Genomic DNA, 17721 nt, shown 5'->3' on the forward strand with positions numbered 1-17721 from the left:
ACTCCCAGTCTATTATGTTTTTCAACTCTCAGTGGAATTACTTTTTTTTTTTTTTTTTTTTTTTTAAACTCAAGGCCTCCTTCAAGCTGATCACAAGGGAATGCTGAGTGCTTGTTTTTTAATATTCTGACAGGTGCTATTTTGCTATTTGCTTGTGATGATTCAGGACATTTGCATGTCTTTGTCCTTAATTAAAAAGCACTTCACCCTTGCTGCAGGGGTATGGAAGATTTCTCTTGATCTATTCATTTTGGGGGACTTTTAATCAACATATCCACTCTGTAGATGCGGGTGCCTTTCTGAGAGGGGGTGAAGCAGTGTGGAGAGCTGCGTGGGTGTAATTATGGCTTACTCTATTTTTTTTGGGGGGGTGGGGGGGAGAGGAGGGTGATTTTTACTGCAGTTGAAAGGCATTTTCTAACATCCTGCTGGAAGACAGGAGTCCCCTGTCCACCAAGCACATGGGCAATGACAAAGGTAAAATTTGCTGCAAAGGCTGGAGCTGGCAGAGCTGCCTGGGGAGTCAGCACTCTCTGCCTCCCTGACACGGGCTCTGGCCAGGAGCCTGCAGACAGACCGTCCCCCAGCCTGCAGCACCTTCTTTACACCCCACCCAACCTGCACAGACAGCATCTGGCTCAGCTCATCTCCATCTCTGCCCTGCAAACCCCCGGGGCTGGGCACAGAGGGGTTTGTGCCCCATTTTCTCCCTTTGGAGCATGCCATGGATGATCCTTGTTCTCCTCCAAACACAAGCACATTTTGCAAGGTGAAAAGGCAGCACCTTTCACAGCCAGGCCTTTTTAAATGGCAGCACGTGCTGCCTTGGGCTGTCAGGGAGGCTAAAAGTGAGTTTGGAGGAAGGGATTCAGCAGCAGCAGCAGCAGCAGCAGCTCAGCCAGCAGTGACAAGTGCAGCCTGAAAGCAGCTCCTGCTGTAGGAACCTCCCAGGCCTTCGGGGAGGATATCAAGGGAAGGGAGTGTGTCCATGGGTGTCCCTTGTTTGGGATAAGAGGGTGCTGGGTTTCAGGGATGCAGAGGGGTGAGGCAGCCCCGGGCAGGGTGGCAGGAACAAGGTGCTGCTCTGCCCTGGCTCCTTGCCCTGATGATGGGACCCAGGCAGAGGCCAGCAGCCCGAGGTAACTCCTGTCATCCCCCCGGATTCTTTGCGGGTGTTCCCTCTGACTGGATCACCCTTGCAGGTTGAGCAGTGGAAAGGGGCTGCAGACCCACCTGGAGGGTGTCAGCAGGAAAAAACACCCAGCCCCTCCTGTGCTGCCCTCAGCCCCGTGGGGAAATGGGAACCAGGCTCTGCCTCGGGGACCTGAGCCTGGCAGGCAGAAGAGAGCCCAGGGAAGGGGTGGAAGGAACCCTGTGTGCTGAGATCCCATAACTGCTCTCTGATATTCCAGCCTTAACGCTTCTGTCTCCTCCTAGAAAATACCAGACTGAAAAACAGCTCCAGAAAGGCTCAGTGTTTATCTGTTCTGCTTTTCCAGGCTGAGGAGCACAGGCTCGTGGGAACCTTTGAAGATTATTTCTCTTCAGTTTTCTGAAGAGACTTCAGCCTCCTCTTGAATCTTTTTATTTTGCCTCCTTTCAACGCATCGTCCCGATTTCTCTGAGACTTAACAGCAATGAACAAGATTAAGATTGGAGCTTAGAGAGTATTAGGAGACGATCTCTCCTTCCCTGACGTGCTGGCAATTGCCAGATCCTAGTGCCAGCATCCCTCTCTCGGAGAGGCGCTCCGCGTGAGGCGTTTCTGCTCCGCTGGCTCTGGGAGCGCAGGAGCTGCAGGGCAGCTCACGGTGTCGGCTCCTCTGCACTTCAGCTGCCTCTGATTGCTGCAGGCACAGGGGCTGCCATGGAAGGGGAAACCACAGGGGAGAGGGGCGCTGGACACGGCAGCACTGGCTGTTGGTGGATGGGGTCTGGGTTTCCATGCTTTTGGGTGGGAAGGAAGATGCTGGAGCTGGGGTACCTGTGTGCCCAGCAGCCACAGCAGCACAGCCCTGGGCAGCACAGGGTTGTTCTAGGTCAGTGTTTCATCCTAGAGCTGAGGAACAGAGCAGTGCTGGCATTTCTCCATGAAGTCCTGGGAGCACGGACTGAGGAGCACTGGGGATGCAGTGTTGGGGGAAAGGTGCAAACCAGGGCCAGCAATGGACAGAGAGCAGCTGTGCCATGCACTCAGGCTGGCAGTGGGACAGCACCCTGATGGCAGGACCATGGTGGGGCTCCTGGGGCTGCTGTAGGGTTCAGCCGTGCTGCTGTGTCCCACCTGGACCAAGAGGGCGTGGAAGAAGAGGCAGTCCCATTGATTCCCCCATCTGGGAGTGGATAACAGCAGCACATGCTCCCTTCTCCCTGCATGAATGATGCTTTGGGGCAGGGGTGCAAGAGGATCTGCCTCTGCTGCAGGGAAGGAGCAGCGCTGCCCCTGCCCTGGGGGTGCTGGGGAGCCCCACACTGGGTGGGCAAAGTGCCTCTGGGTCTGCCAAGCCTGCTCCCAGCTCCCTGCTGAGCTCTTGCTGATGAAGCCCTGCTGGGGTGGCACTCAGGGCCACAGTGCCACAGTCCCAAGCACTGCCTCCCTAAAAAAACAACAAAAAACAGCCCCTCCAAAACACATCCCTGCTTTCAGGCATTTGAGAGGGAAAAGCGTTTCCTTCTCTTGCACAGGAGACACTGGAGCTTCACGCAGGAGGAAATGAAAGAGGCCTGGAAAACGTCTAAGAACTCCCAAGAAGGAAAGAGGCGTGAAAAAATGGGCTTGCTGCAGGCAACTGTCAGAGATCTTCAGAGTCAGACCCATCACAGACAGCAAGGAACAGCTCCTGGGACCCCAGATCAGGCAGCACCTGCAACAGGAGGGACTGTGCTCTGCCTCAGCTCGGGGAGGAAAGCTCCTTTCCCTGTTTTCTCCGCTTGTCAACAGTCCTGCTTTATCCTCAGGCTGACAAAATGTCAAACTGCCAGCAAACCGCAGAGCCGGGGCGAGAGGAAAGCGGAGCGCAGGGCTCGGATCAGCTGCAGGAGAGGGCTGTAATTGAACATCCACACTCGGACACAGATGAGCAATTCCCATTATTTACTGGTGTATAAACATTCCTGGGCCAGTGTAGAGAGAAGGCATTGAAATCCCCACGCCCCTGGGCAGAAATGCATACAGGCATTAACAACAAAAGGCAACCGTGCCTCCCTCTCTCCTTTGCTTAAATCCTTCGGGGTCAGCAGGTGCTGATGTGGCTTCAAAAGTTCCCTCAGGGCTGCAGCAGAGGAAGGGCCAGGCAGAGTCACTGCTGGCCGCAGGGTTTTGATGGTCAGCACCACCTTCCACGTGTTGGCTCTGCTCTGAATCCCAGCCTGTCCTCTGGAGAGCCCCAAGTTTTACCCAGCTGTTGAGCAAAACCAAGCAGGATTCACTGTGCCAAACACAGTTTGCATCCCAGTGACAGTTTTTGTTGGATCCGTGACCTTCCTGGCTGCTTTTCCCCTTCCCTGAACCCTTGTGGCATGGGGTGACAAGGAGTAGTGCACCTCCATCCAGAAGCAGCCACGTTTCTACAGTGAAGAGCAGCAGCTGTTCCTGTTCCCGCAGCTGCATGTCCCCAAAGTTTGTGTCAGCAGTTGCACAGTATTTGAAATAAGGATGGGAGTTATTCTGGGGTCTAAACTACCAGCTCATGGTCCTGTGCTGAACGTGTCACATCAGATGTACAGATGGCATAGCCATAAATTCCACTCGATAAAAGTATTGAAACACCTGGTGCTCAGTTTGCTGAGATTTCCCCCCCTTTTTCTGTCAATTCTCTTCCCCTTCCCAAGAGTGGCAAGAGAGGCAAGCAGTGACCAGCTTTCCCAGGTACATTTTCTCCTTTTGCATCTCAATCCCTAGGAGAACTGTAACATGTTAAGCCCTGGGCTGGGGAGGGTTTTAGAAAAGCAGAGCCATGAAAGCGCAGCAAGTGGCACCTTTCCCATCCCCAGGGTGACAGCAAGAGCTCTTCTGACACACAGGATCAGATCACCTCGCATTTGGTGATCTCTTTCCACTGAGAAACTAATTTTGAGGAGGGACTGCCTGCAATGGAAGGAAAGTAGAGACTCCTTCAGGCCTGACGCAGCAGCAGAGGATGGAGGTAAAGTTCTCGCTCCCGTCAACGCTCTCGTCACCCCCGGGACAGCTTGCACCAGCTCCTGCTACGGCCTGGGCTGTCCTCCCACACCCTTCACTCTCCTTGGAAAATATTCACGTCACATTTGTTCAGGCTCCAAACACATTTTTTCAATCTGTCAGCACTGCAGGTTCACTCCAGCACCTAAAAACCGAACTGTGCCCTGTCTGCTTCATCTATCATTGCTGTCCATAAAGGTGGGGAGGCAGAGCCCAGCTGAAGCTGTTATTGATGTCATGTGAGCCCAGATACAGCATCTGCTGCTGTGCCTGGCGAGCCTGAAAAAGACAAAACCTGGGTTATGTTGAACAAATGCCCTGGTAGAGTAAACAAATGTTTCTGCTGTGCAGGACATGCCCCAAGTCAGAGAACAGGGCTGAGCCTTGTGCAGGGTTTTTCATCCTCCGAGTTTTGCAGAGGGAGCCTGTAACCAGCTTCTCTCAGCTGTGCCTGCCCACTCCCATCCAGGCCTGCCAGAGCTCTCATCCTCATGGGTGCTGCTGCAGGAGAGTGACCAGCCCCTGCCTTGTGCCACAGCACACAGCCCTGGCCGTGGGGAGAGGGCTTGGCCTGACCCTGCCTGCTCCTGGGGGATGCTCTGGCTCGGTGACAGCTCAAGGACCAGTTCATTGCCAGGAGGACAGAGAGCATCAAGGACAGTGGCTCTAACTGTGCTCTGTCCTCAGCCGTATGACGTGGAGAGCGAGGGAGGAGGGGAAGGCGAGCTCACCTCCGTGCAGCCCTTCAGAGCAGTCTGCTGCATGGCCCTGGCACTGCTGCCTGCCAATGCCCTGGCAGCTCCTTGTCCTGGAGTGCCCAGCTCTGCCAGCAGTGCTCTCAGTCCTGCCCTGCCCCTGCAGAGCCCTCGGGATCTGTCTCTGCCTGGGCTCCTGCAGCACACGCTCCTCCACCCTCAGAGAGACATACCTGTCTGAGGGAGACTGTGCAAATGCCAAGGGCCTGAGCTTCCTCAGAAATGAGCTCCTGAACACCTTGGGATGATACTTTTCCCCACTTGTATCAGCTTTTCCTCTGATGTAGCCTGGAAGAAGAGCAGTCTCCTGAGGCAAGCAGTGACCAGCCCTTTGCACGGGCAAGAGGAGGCAGAGCCTTTTATTTTTTGCCTCCTGCCTTCCCCTGCTGCTCCAGCCTGAGCCCCAAACACACCCCCAGCACTGGAGCAGGCAGTACACACCCAAAAAAGGGGCTCTGAGAGAGCACAGAGGGGTTTGGAAAGGGCTGCAGATGTGCCCAGGCTCATCCCTCCGAGAGCACTGCCATCCCTGCAAGGTTTGGGATCCTTGGGCCAGGGCTGGAATTGTCTCCTTGTCTCCCAGAGCTAAATCCTGCAGGAGGACTGCACAACCAAACCCTCATTTGCTGTGGCAGCTTGGCCCCCCAGGCTCTGGGCTCATGAGGACTCTGTAAATAATAGGTTTTATTAGTTTGCTGGTTAAACTGAAATACCAGAAGGGATAAAAAACATCTTGAATAAAACATTGCATCTCCTGTTTAAGTTTCGAATCCCATGACAGTAGACCTCAAAACAAATGTCTCTTCAAAGTGGAAAATAGGGTTTGCTCCCTCCCAAAACATAAGAGCAGGACATTTTGTCCTTCTCAGCGTTTGGACTGAGGGTGGTTTTCCTGGTCAGAACCAATCATGGTGAATTTGAAATAGATTTCTCCCCAGCCAAGCTTGTGCTGCTGATAAATAAGGTGTTTGCTTGAAAAGAGCAAGAGCCTTGCTCTCCAACACCATCAACAGTCTTTGTTCTTATCCTTGGTTCCAGGGAAAGACTCAGCACCAGCTACAAAATGAAACTCCTGGAAATGAAGAAGACCAGAGAGGAGAAGTGCTTGGAAGCTCCTGGTGCATAAAACTGCCTGGAAGGTGTCCCCAAGACAGCATCCTGAGGGGATGCTGTGATTCCCTGACATTTCCCAGCCCATCTCCACTGCTCTGAGCACAGCCCTACCCAGATCTCTCAGTTCTCAAGTAGCAGAACGGGGCAGTCAGAAGAAATCAGTCCTGGGAATTTCCCCACGTACCACTTCACATCCTGCGTCTTGAGGGGGAGCTGAGAGCACATATATGAACCCCTGGATTTTCTGTGGTCTGCTCGGGACCAGAATCCTTGACAGCTCCATCTTCCCTGCAGCTATTCTTGCACCTTTCCCAACTTCAGCTTCATCTGGATCCCTGAAGAACTTCTGGAACAATCCAGTGGCTTGCTTTGAAGCTTAAAGAGCTCTTTCCACCTTCACTGCTGCTTTGATATTCATTATTTACTCTTTTGACATGTGCTTCCTGTAAACTCTGCCATCCAGAGCCGACTTCTTTGCATGAAGTAAAGCAACATCATCTGTAGCTGCACCGTTCCAGGGAAATGCCATCTCGGAGCCCTGATGCCTGCAGCTGCCTCTTGTGGCTCTGGGGCCGCTCAGATCTCACACTCATGATCATTACAGCAATCAGGAAGGGACAGAGCCTCAGAAACCCCCCCAGCTGTGCTGTCACTGCCTGGTCGTGCCCCTGTGGGATCCCCATGGCTGGTCCTGGCTGGGAGGCGCTGGGGAACGGGGATCTCCCTGCCCTGAACAAACGGGGCAGCAGCAGGAGGATGCTGCAGAAGGAGAGCAGAGGGGTGATTTGCCCCTGCCGGTGTGGGGAAGGCTGTGCCAGGCCCAGGAGTCAGAGTCAACTCTCAATAAAAGGGATGATCCCACTCCAGTCCAGAGGAGCTGGATTTGCCATCAGAATTACCAGACCTGCAGGAGATGCAGGACCAGGCCTCTCTGGGGACCAGCTCCTGCACCCCAGCCTGTAACTAAACAACAAGGGACAATTATTGTACCTCGTGTAGGTGTCACAAAGTTTGTTCCGAGCAACTCTCGCTCAGAGCTCCCCAGGAAGGAATCTGTTACTCCTGTTTGCCAGGACGTGGGCAGAGTAAAGAAATGCCCGGGTACATCTTGGCAAAGCCTGAAGGCAGAGAGAGATAGGCTGGGAGCCCCCAGCTGTCCCACAGCTCCTCCCCACACACCCTCCTGGCTGTTTTTGCGGGACAGCAGCCCCAACAGGTGGGAAAGGACCCTCTCCCGGCTGCATCTCGCTGCCAGCTCAGCCCAGCGGGGCCTGACGCCTTGCGTAATTTAGCAATAATTACCCACTCTTTCTTTTTTTAGACAAACACCCCAACAGTTGTGCATGGGAAGGGAAAAAAAAAAAAAAAAAAAAAAAAAAGAAGAAAAAAAAAAGAAAAAAAAAAAGGCGAGTATTAAGAGAAATCAAACGCCTTGTTAGGCAGAGGGGGAGCGAGAGCTCCTCGCACCAGCTGACGATGCTCGCTCCCCGAGCGGCAGCGCGGCTCCGGCAGATGCGCGGGTGCCTCTCGGCGCCCCCCCGCCGGCGCTCAGCCCCGGGGCTGCGGGGGAGGCCGGCCCCTGCGCGGGGAGGCAGGAGCCGCTGCCAGCCCCTCCCCGCCGCCGACCGGAGAAGAGATGCCCAAGTTTGCGGAGCGCGGGCGGCGGCGCGGAGCGCGGGGCGGCGGCGGGGCCGGAGCGCGGTGCTGCGGGCAGCGGGGGGGCCCCGGAGCCGCCCCCGGCCCGGCCCCGCGCTGAGCCCCGCCGGGCGGGCTCACGGCCGCCGCCGCCCCCCGGGCCGCTGCTCGCCTCGCAGAGATGCCCGGGACGGTGCTGCTGCTCTGCCTGGCCCTCGGGCCGGTCCTGCGCGCCAGGTGAGTCCCCCCACACACACACACACAGCCCCGCCGACCGGGACGCCCCCTCCCCGCCTCAGTTTACCCGTCGGGACAGTGGGAGGGGAGGGGGTTGGAGTGGCAGCGCCTCTCCCCACGCCGGCTCCAGCGGGGATTTGGGCACCCCCGTGCCCCCGGCTGTTCCTTCCAGCGGGTCCCGTCGCGGCAGCGCCGAGTGTCCTCTGCGCCCCGGGTTTCCCCTCCGCATGCCGGGATGGAGAGGACATCCCGTTCTCCACCGGCCATCACCCCGCTGGCTAATCCTGCCGGGGGCCGAGCCCCTTCCGGGGCTGCCCGGAGCAGGAGCGGAGAGAGCTCGGCGCCTCCGAGGAGCTCCATCCATCACCGGCGCGTTTCCACGTGGAGCCGGGCTGGGTGGGAAGGAGCCCCCCTCTCACTCCATGGGCCCCCGCAGGGCGTGCAGCCTGGCAGCGGGAGGGCACGGAGGGCTCCTGCCCTGCTCCACAGGTTGGCCGCAGGTGGCGGCTCTGGCTGCCGCGGGGAGCCCGAGGCCAGCCCGGTGCCCCGAGCCGGGCCGGGCAGGTGGCAGCGCTTTCCCAGGGCCAGCCGTTCGTAGCGCTTTTCTGCTTTTCTGTAAACAGCGGTGAAAGGGCCCACGCACAAGGGGGGTTTCAAGTTTCTTTTTCCTTTTTTTTTTTCCCTTTTTTTTTTTTTTTTTTTTTTTTTTTTTACAATTCCTAGCCCTGCTGATGAGTTTAATGGCTAGATGGGGAAAGAACATGTTGTCAGCAGATTGTTACCCCCAGGGCTTGGGGGAAGAGGGATTTTACTGGCTGAAGCTAATTGGCAGAATAAGCCGCCTTAAAGCCGATCAAATCCCATTACAGATGCAGTCAGGGACGGGGAGCATGAATCCTGCTACTAATGGTCTGCCCTGCCAGGGCTTCCCGACCCCGGCGGTGGGCACCAAGTCCATCCCTGCCGTGCTCCGGCGTGGCTTGCCCTTCCCAGGGTGGAGGAGCAAGAGCTGCCCCGCTGCTCGTGCCCTGACACCCAGCCTCTCCCGTGCCCCGGCACAAAACCCCTCGGGAGGAGATCCGTGCGGGTGCCAGGGGGCACTGGAGGGGTGATGGACCCGTGGTGGTCCCGGTTCCTGTGCCCCACCGTCCCTGCAGTGCATTGCCACGAGCCCTGCGTTTCGAGAGGATGGCTTGTAAGCTGCAACATCACACGGAGGAGCAATTAAATCATGCGTTCACATACCCTTGAGCAGGAATGTTCACCCCATAGCTGGCCTGGCCTCTCTTCTGCCCGGTGCCTCAAGTCTGCCTCTGCCCTGAGCCCTGCTTTGCCAGGAGCAGTGGAGCTTGTGGGGGGTGGGCATGATGGAGTGGGAGAGGAGAAAAAGAGCAAGTTACATCAGGGTCTTGCTCTGCATTCACTGCATAAAAATGAACCTGGATGCAGTTGTGGAGGGTGAATCTCCTCTTCCCTCATGGTAGGTGCTGGGGTGGGGAGCTCTGTTCATGTGAACAGAGCTGTGTATGTGAGCTCTTCTCCTGGTGCAAGCAGCAAGACTCTTCCCCTGGTGCTGGAGCAGGCTGGATGCTTTTTGCCAGGTGATTCAGGTCCCCCCAGCACAGAGACTCATTCCCCAGCATTTCCCAGGGCACTGCCTCAGCTGGGACCAGGGCAGCCAACTCTGAGCCCTGAGGGCAGGATCCCTGAACAGCACCACAGCAGATGCTGGGCTTGGCAGGTGGTTGAAACTGTGCAGATTGGACCACTGGGGCTCCATGGAGGGTGTTGTCAGAGGTAGGAAGACATGTGAGAGGGGTAAGAGGCAGTTAGAGGCCCCTGTCTTTAAATCCTCTGCCTGCTTCTAATTCAGAGTCATCTGCCTCAACACCCCTGTGCCTACAGCCCTAGGAGGCGTCGGGATGGGTGACTAGAAGGACACATTAGAAGGACGTGATGTGGTAATTAGAATTGACCACGGTGCTTTTCAACCATGGGAAATGTTGTTCTTGCATTTTGCTGCTCTCTTTTCCTTGGGAGCAGGGAAGGCTTTCAGCTGTGTTTGCAGCAGGGCTGGACACAGCCCGGGGATCTGCATCTGCGCTGGGAGGCTCCTGCCTCAGGGCCACCACCAGCTCGTGAATAATTGCGGGTGTGCATCCCAGGCAAGCGCCGCCAGCTGCCCCGGCAGGCAAGGAGCAGAGGTGTCTTCAAGGGCTCGTGGCACATGTTGCTCTCACCCTCCTCCTGCCAAGGGAACACCTTGCCAGACAGCTTGTGCGCTGGGGGAGGGAGCCAGCCAGCAGCTCTTCAGGTGACTTTCCCCAGCAGTGTGTTTGGAAGCCTCGGCCGAACAGGTGTCTGCTTGAGTAAAAGGGGATCAGGGAGCCGAGGCTCGGCTCTGTCCTGCTGTAATGCCACGGCTTGCCCAGGGAGAATTGTCCAACCTCATCCATACATGTGAGCACATGCGAAAGGACACCTCCCTGCCGTGCCAGCCTCCTGCTCGGGGCACCAGCGGGAGCTGCCTTGGCCACAGCTCCTCTGTCAAGACCAGGGATTTCCTTGTGACGCCCCCAGTTCTGCCCTGCTGTCACCCCCTGCCCACACTGAGGCTGTGTCCCAGCCCCATGGCCCGGCTCTGAGGAGGGTGTTCTGACATCTCAACAAGCAGAGGTGAGGAAACACAGCTCTGCCTTTCCCCCTGGCTGCACAGAGACATATGAGAACTGGCTGTCCCCTGTCACCAAGCCAGTCACTTTGTGCCTGGAGATGGAGCTGCCAGGCCAGCAAGTGTTCACGGCACGTTGGGGATCTCTGCAGGTCTGCAGTGTGACATTTCCATTAGCAGCTGGAGGGGGGATGCACATGTCACCTTAATGCCTCTCCTCTGCAATAGATCTTGGGCTTTTCCCTTCTCAGTTTAAAGTAGGGCCACCAAGAAGAGAGAACGGGGAGGAGACAGTGGCTTGAATAGGGTGGCACGAGAGTTACACTCTCGACCAGCAAGGGTTGATGTGTGTCTGTGTGTGCACAGGCACTCAGAAAAAGCATATTTTCTCCAGTAAAAGCTGGCTTGCTTATGCTAAGATGGCTTAGTATGGTTTAGTCGACTAGGATTAGCTGCATTAGCAAAAAGCATATTTTTGGTAGTGTCCTTGCATCCCTAATAGGGATGTGACTCCCTGGAAATGCTACCCAAGCCTTGGGGTGTTAATCAGTGACACTAAATGTGGGGAAAGCAGAAGACTGAGAGCAGGGTAAGCTCAGCCAGGGTTTGCTCAGCCCCCAAAAGGATGTTTCAAACTCTGCAGTGGCCTTACAGTTTCTCAGAGGACCAGGATTTTTGGCAGGGCAGGGGGATGTGCCAAGTTCAGTGCTGGCAGGTGACTTGAAGTAAGGTCAAGGGAACAGGGAGAAAATGCCTCGGTGTAGCTGTTGCCACTTTGCCGGAGGCAGCCTGCATCACCCAAAGCCCTGGCAGCTCGGAAAAGCAGCTCGGATTGCTGTCCGTCACCCCGGGCTGTACTGCGGGCACTCATCCCTCTGTGTATGTGTCAGGAGGGGGCCAGCCCCGGGTTTCAGCCCCGTGCCGCTCTGGGCTGGGCTCGGGGGGCTCCCGGTGCCTCCTGCAGCTGCCGGCTGCCGCAGGCTCCCGCTGGCCTCGGGGCGGCCAGAGCGCTGCTCGGCTGGGGAAGCGCATCCTGACAGCGCTGCCAAACGCTCCCCAAGCATCGTTCCCAAGTGCAGCGCAGTCAGCCAGGGAACAATGAGCTGATGTAGCAACACCTAATGCGCGGCGGCAGGCGGCCGGCTGCGCGCAGCCCGGGCCTCGGCGGGGGACGCGTCCCGCAGCCGGAGATGCAAAGAGTTTTAAAAAGCGAGTCTTGTCTGGGGTTCTGAAAGAGGAGCGTCTGATAAATCGGCCGCAACGTGCCGATTTAATGCGTTTTCGCCCCCTCCGAGCGCCTCGGCCGGGCTGTGCTCCGCAGGCGCTGGAGATGCCCGATGGCACCTCGGAGCTGGGAAGTGTCACCTCCCCCTGCCAGACCCTCCCTGGCGCCGGAGCAGGTGACACTCTGACATGGCAGACGTCGAGGGGGCTGTGCCCGCAGCGGAGCATCCTCTCCCACATATGGCTGTGTCATTCCGGGGACAGCCTTGGGAATGAGCCGCCCGGAGCGGCGGCAGGTGGTTAGAATTGCCCGGGTGACCGTCCGGACCTAATCTAATTAGACGGTTTAGGAAAACTCCTTGAGGAGAAGGGAGGAGTGCCGAAGGTTTAGAGAGGGCAGGTTTGAAAGGCAGTGAGAGAAGCTGTTGCTAAGTGGATCGTGTCCGAAGGAGGATGGATACGAGCTTTCCTCGGCCGGCTTGGAACTGGGAGATGGGGAAGATGGGACATCTTTAAACGGGAGCTCACGCCACAGGCTGGGGAGGAAGGGTTGGTGAGCGCAGGGAATGGGTTGTGGCAGGTCTTGGCCTGGAGGCAGAGGAGTTTGCATAAGGCTTTAATTTCCAGGGATCTGTGCAGGGCAGATGGCTGGGCTCCAGGCATGCCAGACGTGCACGATGCCTGGTAGTGTTAGGGCCTCTTTTCTCTGAAATTTCCTGCAAATGCTTTGCCCCCCAAAAACGCTGTTTTGTCACTGCCTCTCTCCTCAGAGGAAGCCTGCTTCAGGTGTCAGCAGCAGGCAGAGTAGTGGAGGTATTTGAGGTTAACAGGCAGCTCTGGCAGCAGGAGCTGCTGGGTGGGATGAGCAGGAAGGCAGGGAAAGCAGGGACTGGCTCCCACGCCTTGAGGATGAGCAGCGTGTCTCCAAAGGGAGCTAAGGAGGAGGTGGAGCACTCTATGCTAGTCTTCCCCACTGGTGGCAAGGCCCCTGCATGTCTGGTGACCCTGAAGTGAGCAAAGGTGCCAGGTGAGTTGTGTCTTCTTAGCAGTGTGGCTGAGGGGACATCCCTGAGCTCCTCGTGCTCTGCCTTTTGCCCGTGCTGCCTCCTCCTCCTTCGGTATCTCTGAAACACAGCTGTGCCCCTGCTCCCAGGCAGTGCCAGAGAGCTGCCACAGACATGTCCCTGCCCTTTGTCTCTCCTCTCCAGGTGTGAGAGCACAGAGGAATATGATTATGATTACCTCAGCATCAATAAAACCTGGGTCCTCACGCCCAAGGCACAGGAGACTGATGCCACGCAGATCCTCAACTCGCTGCTCAAGAACTATGACAACAAGCTGAGGCCTGACATTGGCAGTAAGTGTCCCCTGGAGCTCCCTGTGGCCTCGGGTGGTGACCTGGCCCGTCTGTGCCTCGTGTTTTCCATGCTGATGGTGCCTGTTTTCTTGTCTTTCCAGTCAAGCCCACGTTCATTGATGTGGATATCTACGTGAACAGCATCGGGCCCGTGTCTGTCATCCAGATGGTGAGTGCTCGCGTGCCTGGGGGTCCCGGTGCCCCCTCCCCACGGCAGGGCCTGCACGGGAGATAGAAAAGGTAGAAAACTCTCAGAAGCTGTGTGAAGGCAGATCTCAGAATAGAGCAATCCAAGAATACAGATATGCAAAGGCAGGAAACAATAAGGCCGTGGTTCTGAGTGGTGTAGAGATAGGCCTTAGAAAAAATGGTAAGCAAGAAAAATGTAAGTTTAATAATGAAGCTTTATCCATTAAACTACAACGAGCAAATATTGTTAGAGGCAAAGTGTGCGTGTAATTTTAATGATTGGCTTAAGCAAATGCTTGTAAGCTTTTAACATTACCCTATTGGCTAGAAAGTTTTCACAGAGGCCTTGTAACCAAGAGAATTTTGGCTGCTGTCGTAATGGCATGAGCTCTCAACATCTTTCGTGTCTCACCTTGTCCTGAGGCTGATGCTGGATAAAAAGCTCGAGGTTTGCCTACCTGCAGCCCCGTTACTGATAAATAAAGACCCAACAGGCCTGGCCCAGCGCTGTGGCACTTGTGTCATGCTGGCTAGACGTGGTGTGAACTCAATGCTGGCTTGAGAAGAATTTTCCTCTCCTTTAGCAAGAGGTGCTCTGACCTGCTGGGAGCTGGAAAGACCTGAGCACCATCCCTGGTTAGGAGCGAGGTCCTCAAGCGCCCTGGGTGAGCTCAGCAACCCTCCCATGCCTCAGGAGCGGGATGATGCTGCTCTTTGCTCTCTGCTGTCCAACACTTCTGCCCGGTGGCTTTGCCCTCTCCTCCCTGGGAAGTGTGTGAGCACCAGGGTACTTAGGGCAGGGTTGAACCAGGGCAGCATGTTTCCAGCAGGACTGAGAGAGGTAGCTGGAGATGGCAGTGTGAATCTCGGGTGCCCAGGCCTGGCCTGTGGTGCTGAGCAAGGGGAAAGCAGAGGTGCCTCTGGTCCAGCATCTCCACAGCACAGAAGATGATGCCACTAGCAGGATTTCTCCTCACGGCTCAGGACCCAGCTGTACCAAGGGAGCTGTGAAAACACTTAACAGAGACACTCTTTGATCCAGAGAGCAACTGTTGACTATTTAATTTTCACAGGAAACTTCCATTATTATTATTATTTTCCCTGGAAAGTCAGCTTTTTCCCCTTTTCTAGCAAGGAACAAATCTGACTGACTGTCAGGTTTTGAAAGACTTCTTCAGTCCACTGTGCAGTGAGGTGGAGGGGACAAGGCAAGGGACAGCCAGGACAATTTGGCTTTTCTTATTTCTCTCAATGCAAAACAGAGAAGGAACAAAACCAGTCCCTTTAAACTGAAAAAAACAAACAAAAAAAAACAAACAAAAAAAACCAAGTTCCTAGGATGGGCACCTTATTTTTAGTTTCCAAAGTACAAAATCTCCAAGGAACAAACCCCTCTGGGGATGGAGGGATGGTACAGTAGCTGTAGTACCAGTTCCAGTCCGAGGAGCATTTTGAGGCAGCCCTTCTGGCTGGCCCCCACCGAGGATGTGCCCCCGAGCAGCTCCTGCTCACAGGCCACCAGATGGGCACCCAGCCCAATGAGGGCACCATCAGGAGGCCCAGCAGGGACGGCCTCCAGGCTCAGAATTTCCTTGCATTGTTCCAAGCGTGCCTGGTCTCGAGGAGAGGAACCACTGAGCTGTGTGGATGTCACCCCTGGCTGCCAGCACGAGCCCCTCCAGCCCTTGGGGTGTGTGGCCGTGAAGCCAAAGTGACACAAGAGCAGCAGTGCAGGGGCTGGGGGTGCTCACCCCTCCTGCAGGTACAGCACAAGCTTGCCTGTTCCACCTGCTTTGAGCTGCCCAAGGATGTGCCAAGAAACCCACACAAAACCCAGAGCACACCCTCATCCTTCTCTTTCCCTCTCATCTGCTTCCATCACCCTTTTCCAGACCTGCTGGAAGCTCTGCTGCCCTCGCTGTCACGGGAGCACTGCAGAGCCATGCAGGTGGTAGCAGCAGAGAGTGGTTTCTAAAATCCAGTCTGCATCCAGAGTTCATCTTTCCTCCTAAACAGGGATACTGCTGCTAGGCTGGTTTCCTAAGAAACACAGCTTATGCCATGGTGATGGGGATGTGAGAACGTACGTACGTCCATCCCAGGCTTTCAGGATTTTGGATCTGCTGGGCTAACACCAGCCAAAAATGGCTGCAGGTACAGGAGCTTCAAGCACATTCAGTATCTCTGGTATTTTTGGGAAATCAAGATGCCAGGCAGTGACAACAGCCACCCCCACCAGGGGGAAAAGCTGTTGTGTGAACTCAGCCCTTACTAGAGACCAGGAAATCATGTGGAAGGGCTCAACCCATGCATTTAGCTCTTTCTAAGAGTCAGCAGAAGCTTTTTCTCTTTGTGAAATGGGGTTCCACAAGTGCACAGGACCCCTGGGGCAGCTGGCACTCGGAATTGCCAGCATCTGCAGGGCTGATGGGGAAACTGCTGCCATGGGGCTGATCCACCCATCTGCAGCCTTCCCACCTGAGGAAGGGATTGCTGTTTGTGGGAATGGCATGGCCAGGAGCTGTGCAGGCAGTGAGGAAACTGCTCGGTGTGAACAATTTTAAGGGGTTTTGTGCCTTGGTGCTGCCAGTCCAGGGCTCCCTGCGGGGTCCCAGCAGTCCCCTGTCATCTTGAGACACCTCTGTAGGACACCCCAAGCAGACTCTCTAGGGGTATCTCTCATTCCTTGTTCCCTTGTTCCTTCTTAAGCGTGAACCTGTGATGCCCTTGAACTTTGACACCTTTTCCCATGAGATTAAGGTGGTGTTAAAGGTACTGAGGACAGCTAGACCCAGGTCTCACAGCCTCAGATTTCTGCTCTCTGTACTCTGTAGACTTCCCCCTGCTCATGGGAGGCTGCATCCTGCTACGTGGTCTCCTGAAACAAGAGGAAAGGGCAGTGACAAAGCTGTCACAGTGTCACCTCCAGACTTGGCTGCTTTGCCCAGTTGTTTTGTGTTTGTTTGCTTTTCCATGCTGATGCAGTGAATTAAGTTGTTCTGTGGGTCGTGCCAGCCCCTGGCAGGCTGGCATCAAACATATGATAGATGGTGTTTGCTGGGGACATGTCATTCCCACTCTGTCCCTGTTCTCCCAGCCCGAGACCCTCTGCCCTCTCCCAGCTGCCAGGCCCATCCCATGTGCCTCATCTCGCCTTCTTCCCATACACAACCTGAGGAAATGCACATTTCCAAGGAAAGGGAGCTAGAATTTGTCTCAGAGCTAGATCTCTCTTGAGCCCACGGTGACATTTCACTCTGCCACAGACAGAGAGGCTTGTGTAGGCTGGAAGGTCCACTGGAGGGGAAATGTCCCATTGATCTCTTTTAGGTGCATTGCCATGACAGCGCCTTACGTAAATATTTCTCTCTCACATAGACTGTGTAGAAGACAAAAAACCAAGTTCTGCTTTTAAGAGACACAGCAGCATCACTGTGGCTGTTAGCTTGGACCACTGTGGCCTATAAATCTGCAGCTGAGGGCTCCAGGATGGCCCGGCATGCTGCTGGAGTAGAAGGCTTCAACTTCAGCAATCTGGTTTAAATACTGGTCTCCTGTGCTCCCCTACTCACCCCCAAAGGGTTAATGACTCACTGTTGTCTTCATCCTGCTGGTGCTCTGTCAGGGATTGGAAGCTGGCCCTGCATAGCCACTGCCCAGCCCCCAAATGATAAATCATGTCAGGATACAAAACTGATTCCGGTCCTTAAAAATGAATAGGTGATTTGAAAATGCCCTGTGCTGGGTGTGAATTCTGCGTCTCCCTCATCAATCACTTGTCATAAATAACATTAACATTCAGGAGTCAGCAGAAGGTGGGCAGGTTTGGAGCAGGCAGAAATGTAAAGTGATTTCCTGATATCTTTTGTACACCAGAATGGCAGTCTTGTTTCCCGGTTAGGTGGCTGAGCAGATTTTATTCTCTCTTCCCTGGGGAAAGGACCCTCTGTGCTCTCCAAGCAAAACGTGGCAGTGACCAGAAACAGGGCTAGAAGATGGTTCAGTAAGAAGTGGGACAGGAGGAAAAGTGGGACCACCAGATCTCTTTATTCCAATCTCTGCGTGGACTGGGATTTCCTCCCCAAGCCCAAGAATCTGTGGGTGGGACTGGGGCTCTTGGCACTTCTCAGAGCAATGGGAAGCTGTGTTTACACCATCAGGGGAAGGGTTCACTGGGCCACGAGCCCCTCCAGAGCTCTGGCCACTACTGAGCCCTGGCCAGCAGCCCCTGGAGCCAAATCACCCATGGTGCTGCAGCTTTCCAAGCTGTGTGGTGGAGCTGCATGCCCACTTAGATTCCCATTAACACAGCACTGAGGTGTCCCTGGCTTATCAGCAGCTCAGCCTGATGCAAAGACCC

The 17721-nt window shown here is 55.4% G+C and overlaps 1 protein-coding gene across 1 annotated transcript in view; it reads left to right on the forward strand.

Moving 5' to 3' along the window:
• Positions 1 to 7807: 7807 nt before the first annotated feature.
• Positions 7808 to 17721, forward strand: part of LOC111929330 (gamma-aminobutyric acid receptor subunit gamma-4) — a 34666-nt gene continuing 24752 nt past the window's right edge. Inside the window, exons 1-3 of the mRNA XM_086850262.1 lie at positions 7808 to 7920; positions 13024 to 13172; positions 13274 to 13341. Coding sequence (XP_086706388.1) covers positions 7865 to 7920; positions 13024 to 13172; positions 13274 to 13341 — 273 coding nt within the window. The 5' untranslated portion in view covers positions 7808 to 7864. The remainder of the gene's footprint in view (positions 7921 to 13023; positions 13173 to 13273; positions 13342 to 17721) is intronic.

Source organism: Cyanistes caeruleus, chromosome 14 (genome assembly GCF_971803275.1).
Source record: "Cyanistes caeruleus chromosome 14, bCyaCae1.hap1.1, whole genome shotgun sequence".
Lineage (NCBI taxonomy): Eukaryota > Metazoa > Chordata > Aves > Passeriformes > Paridae > Cyanistes > Cyanistes caeruleus.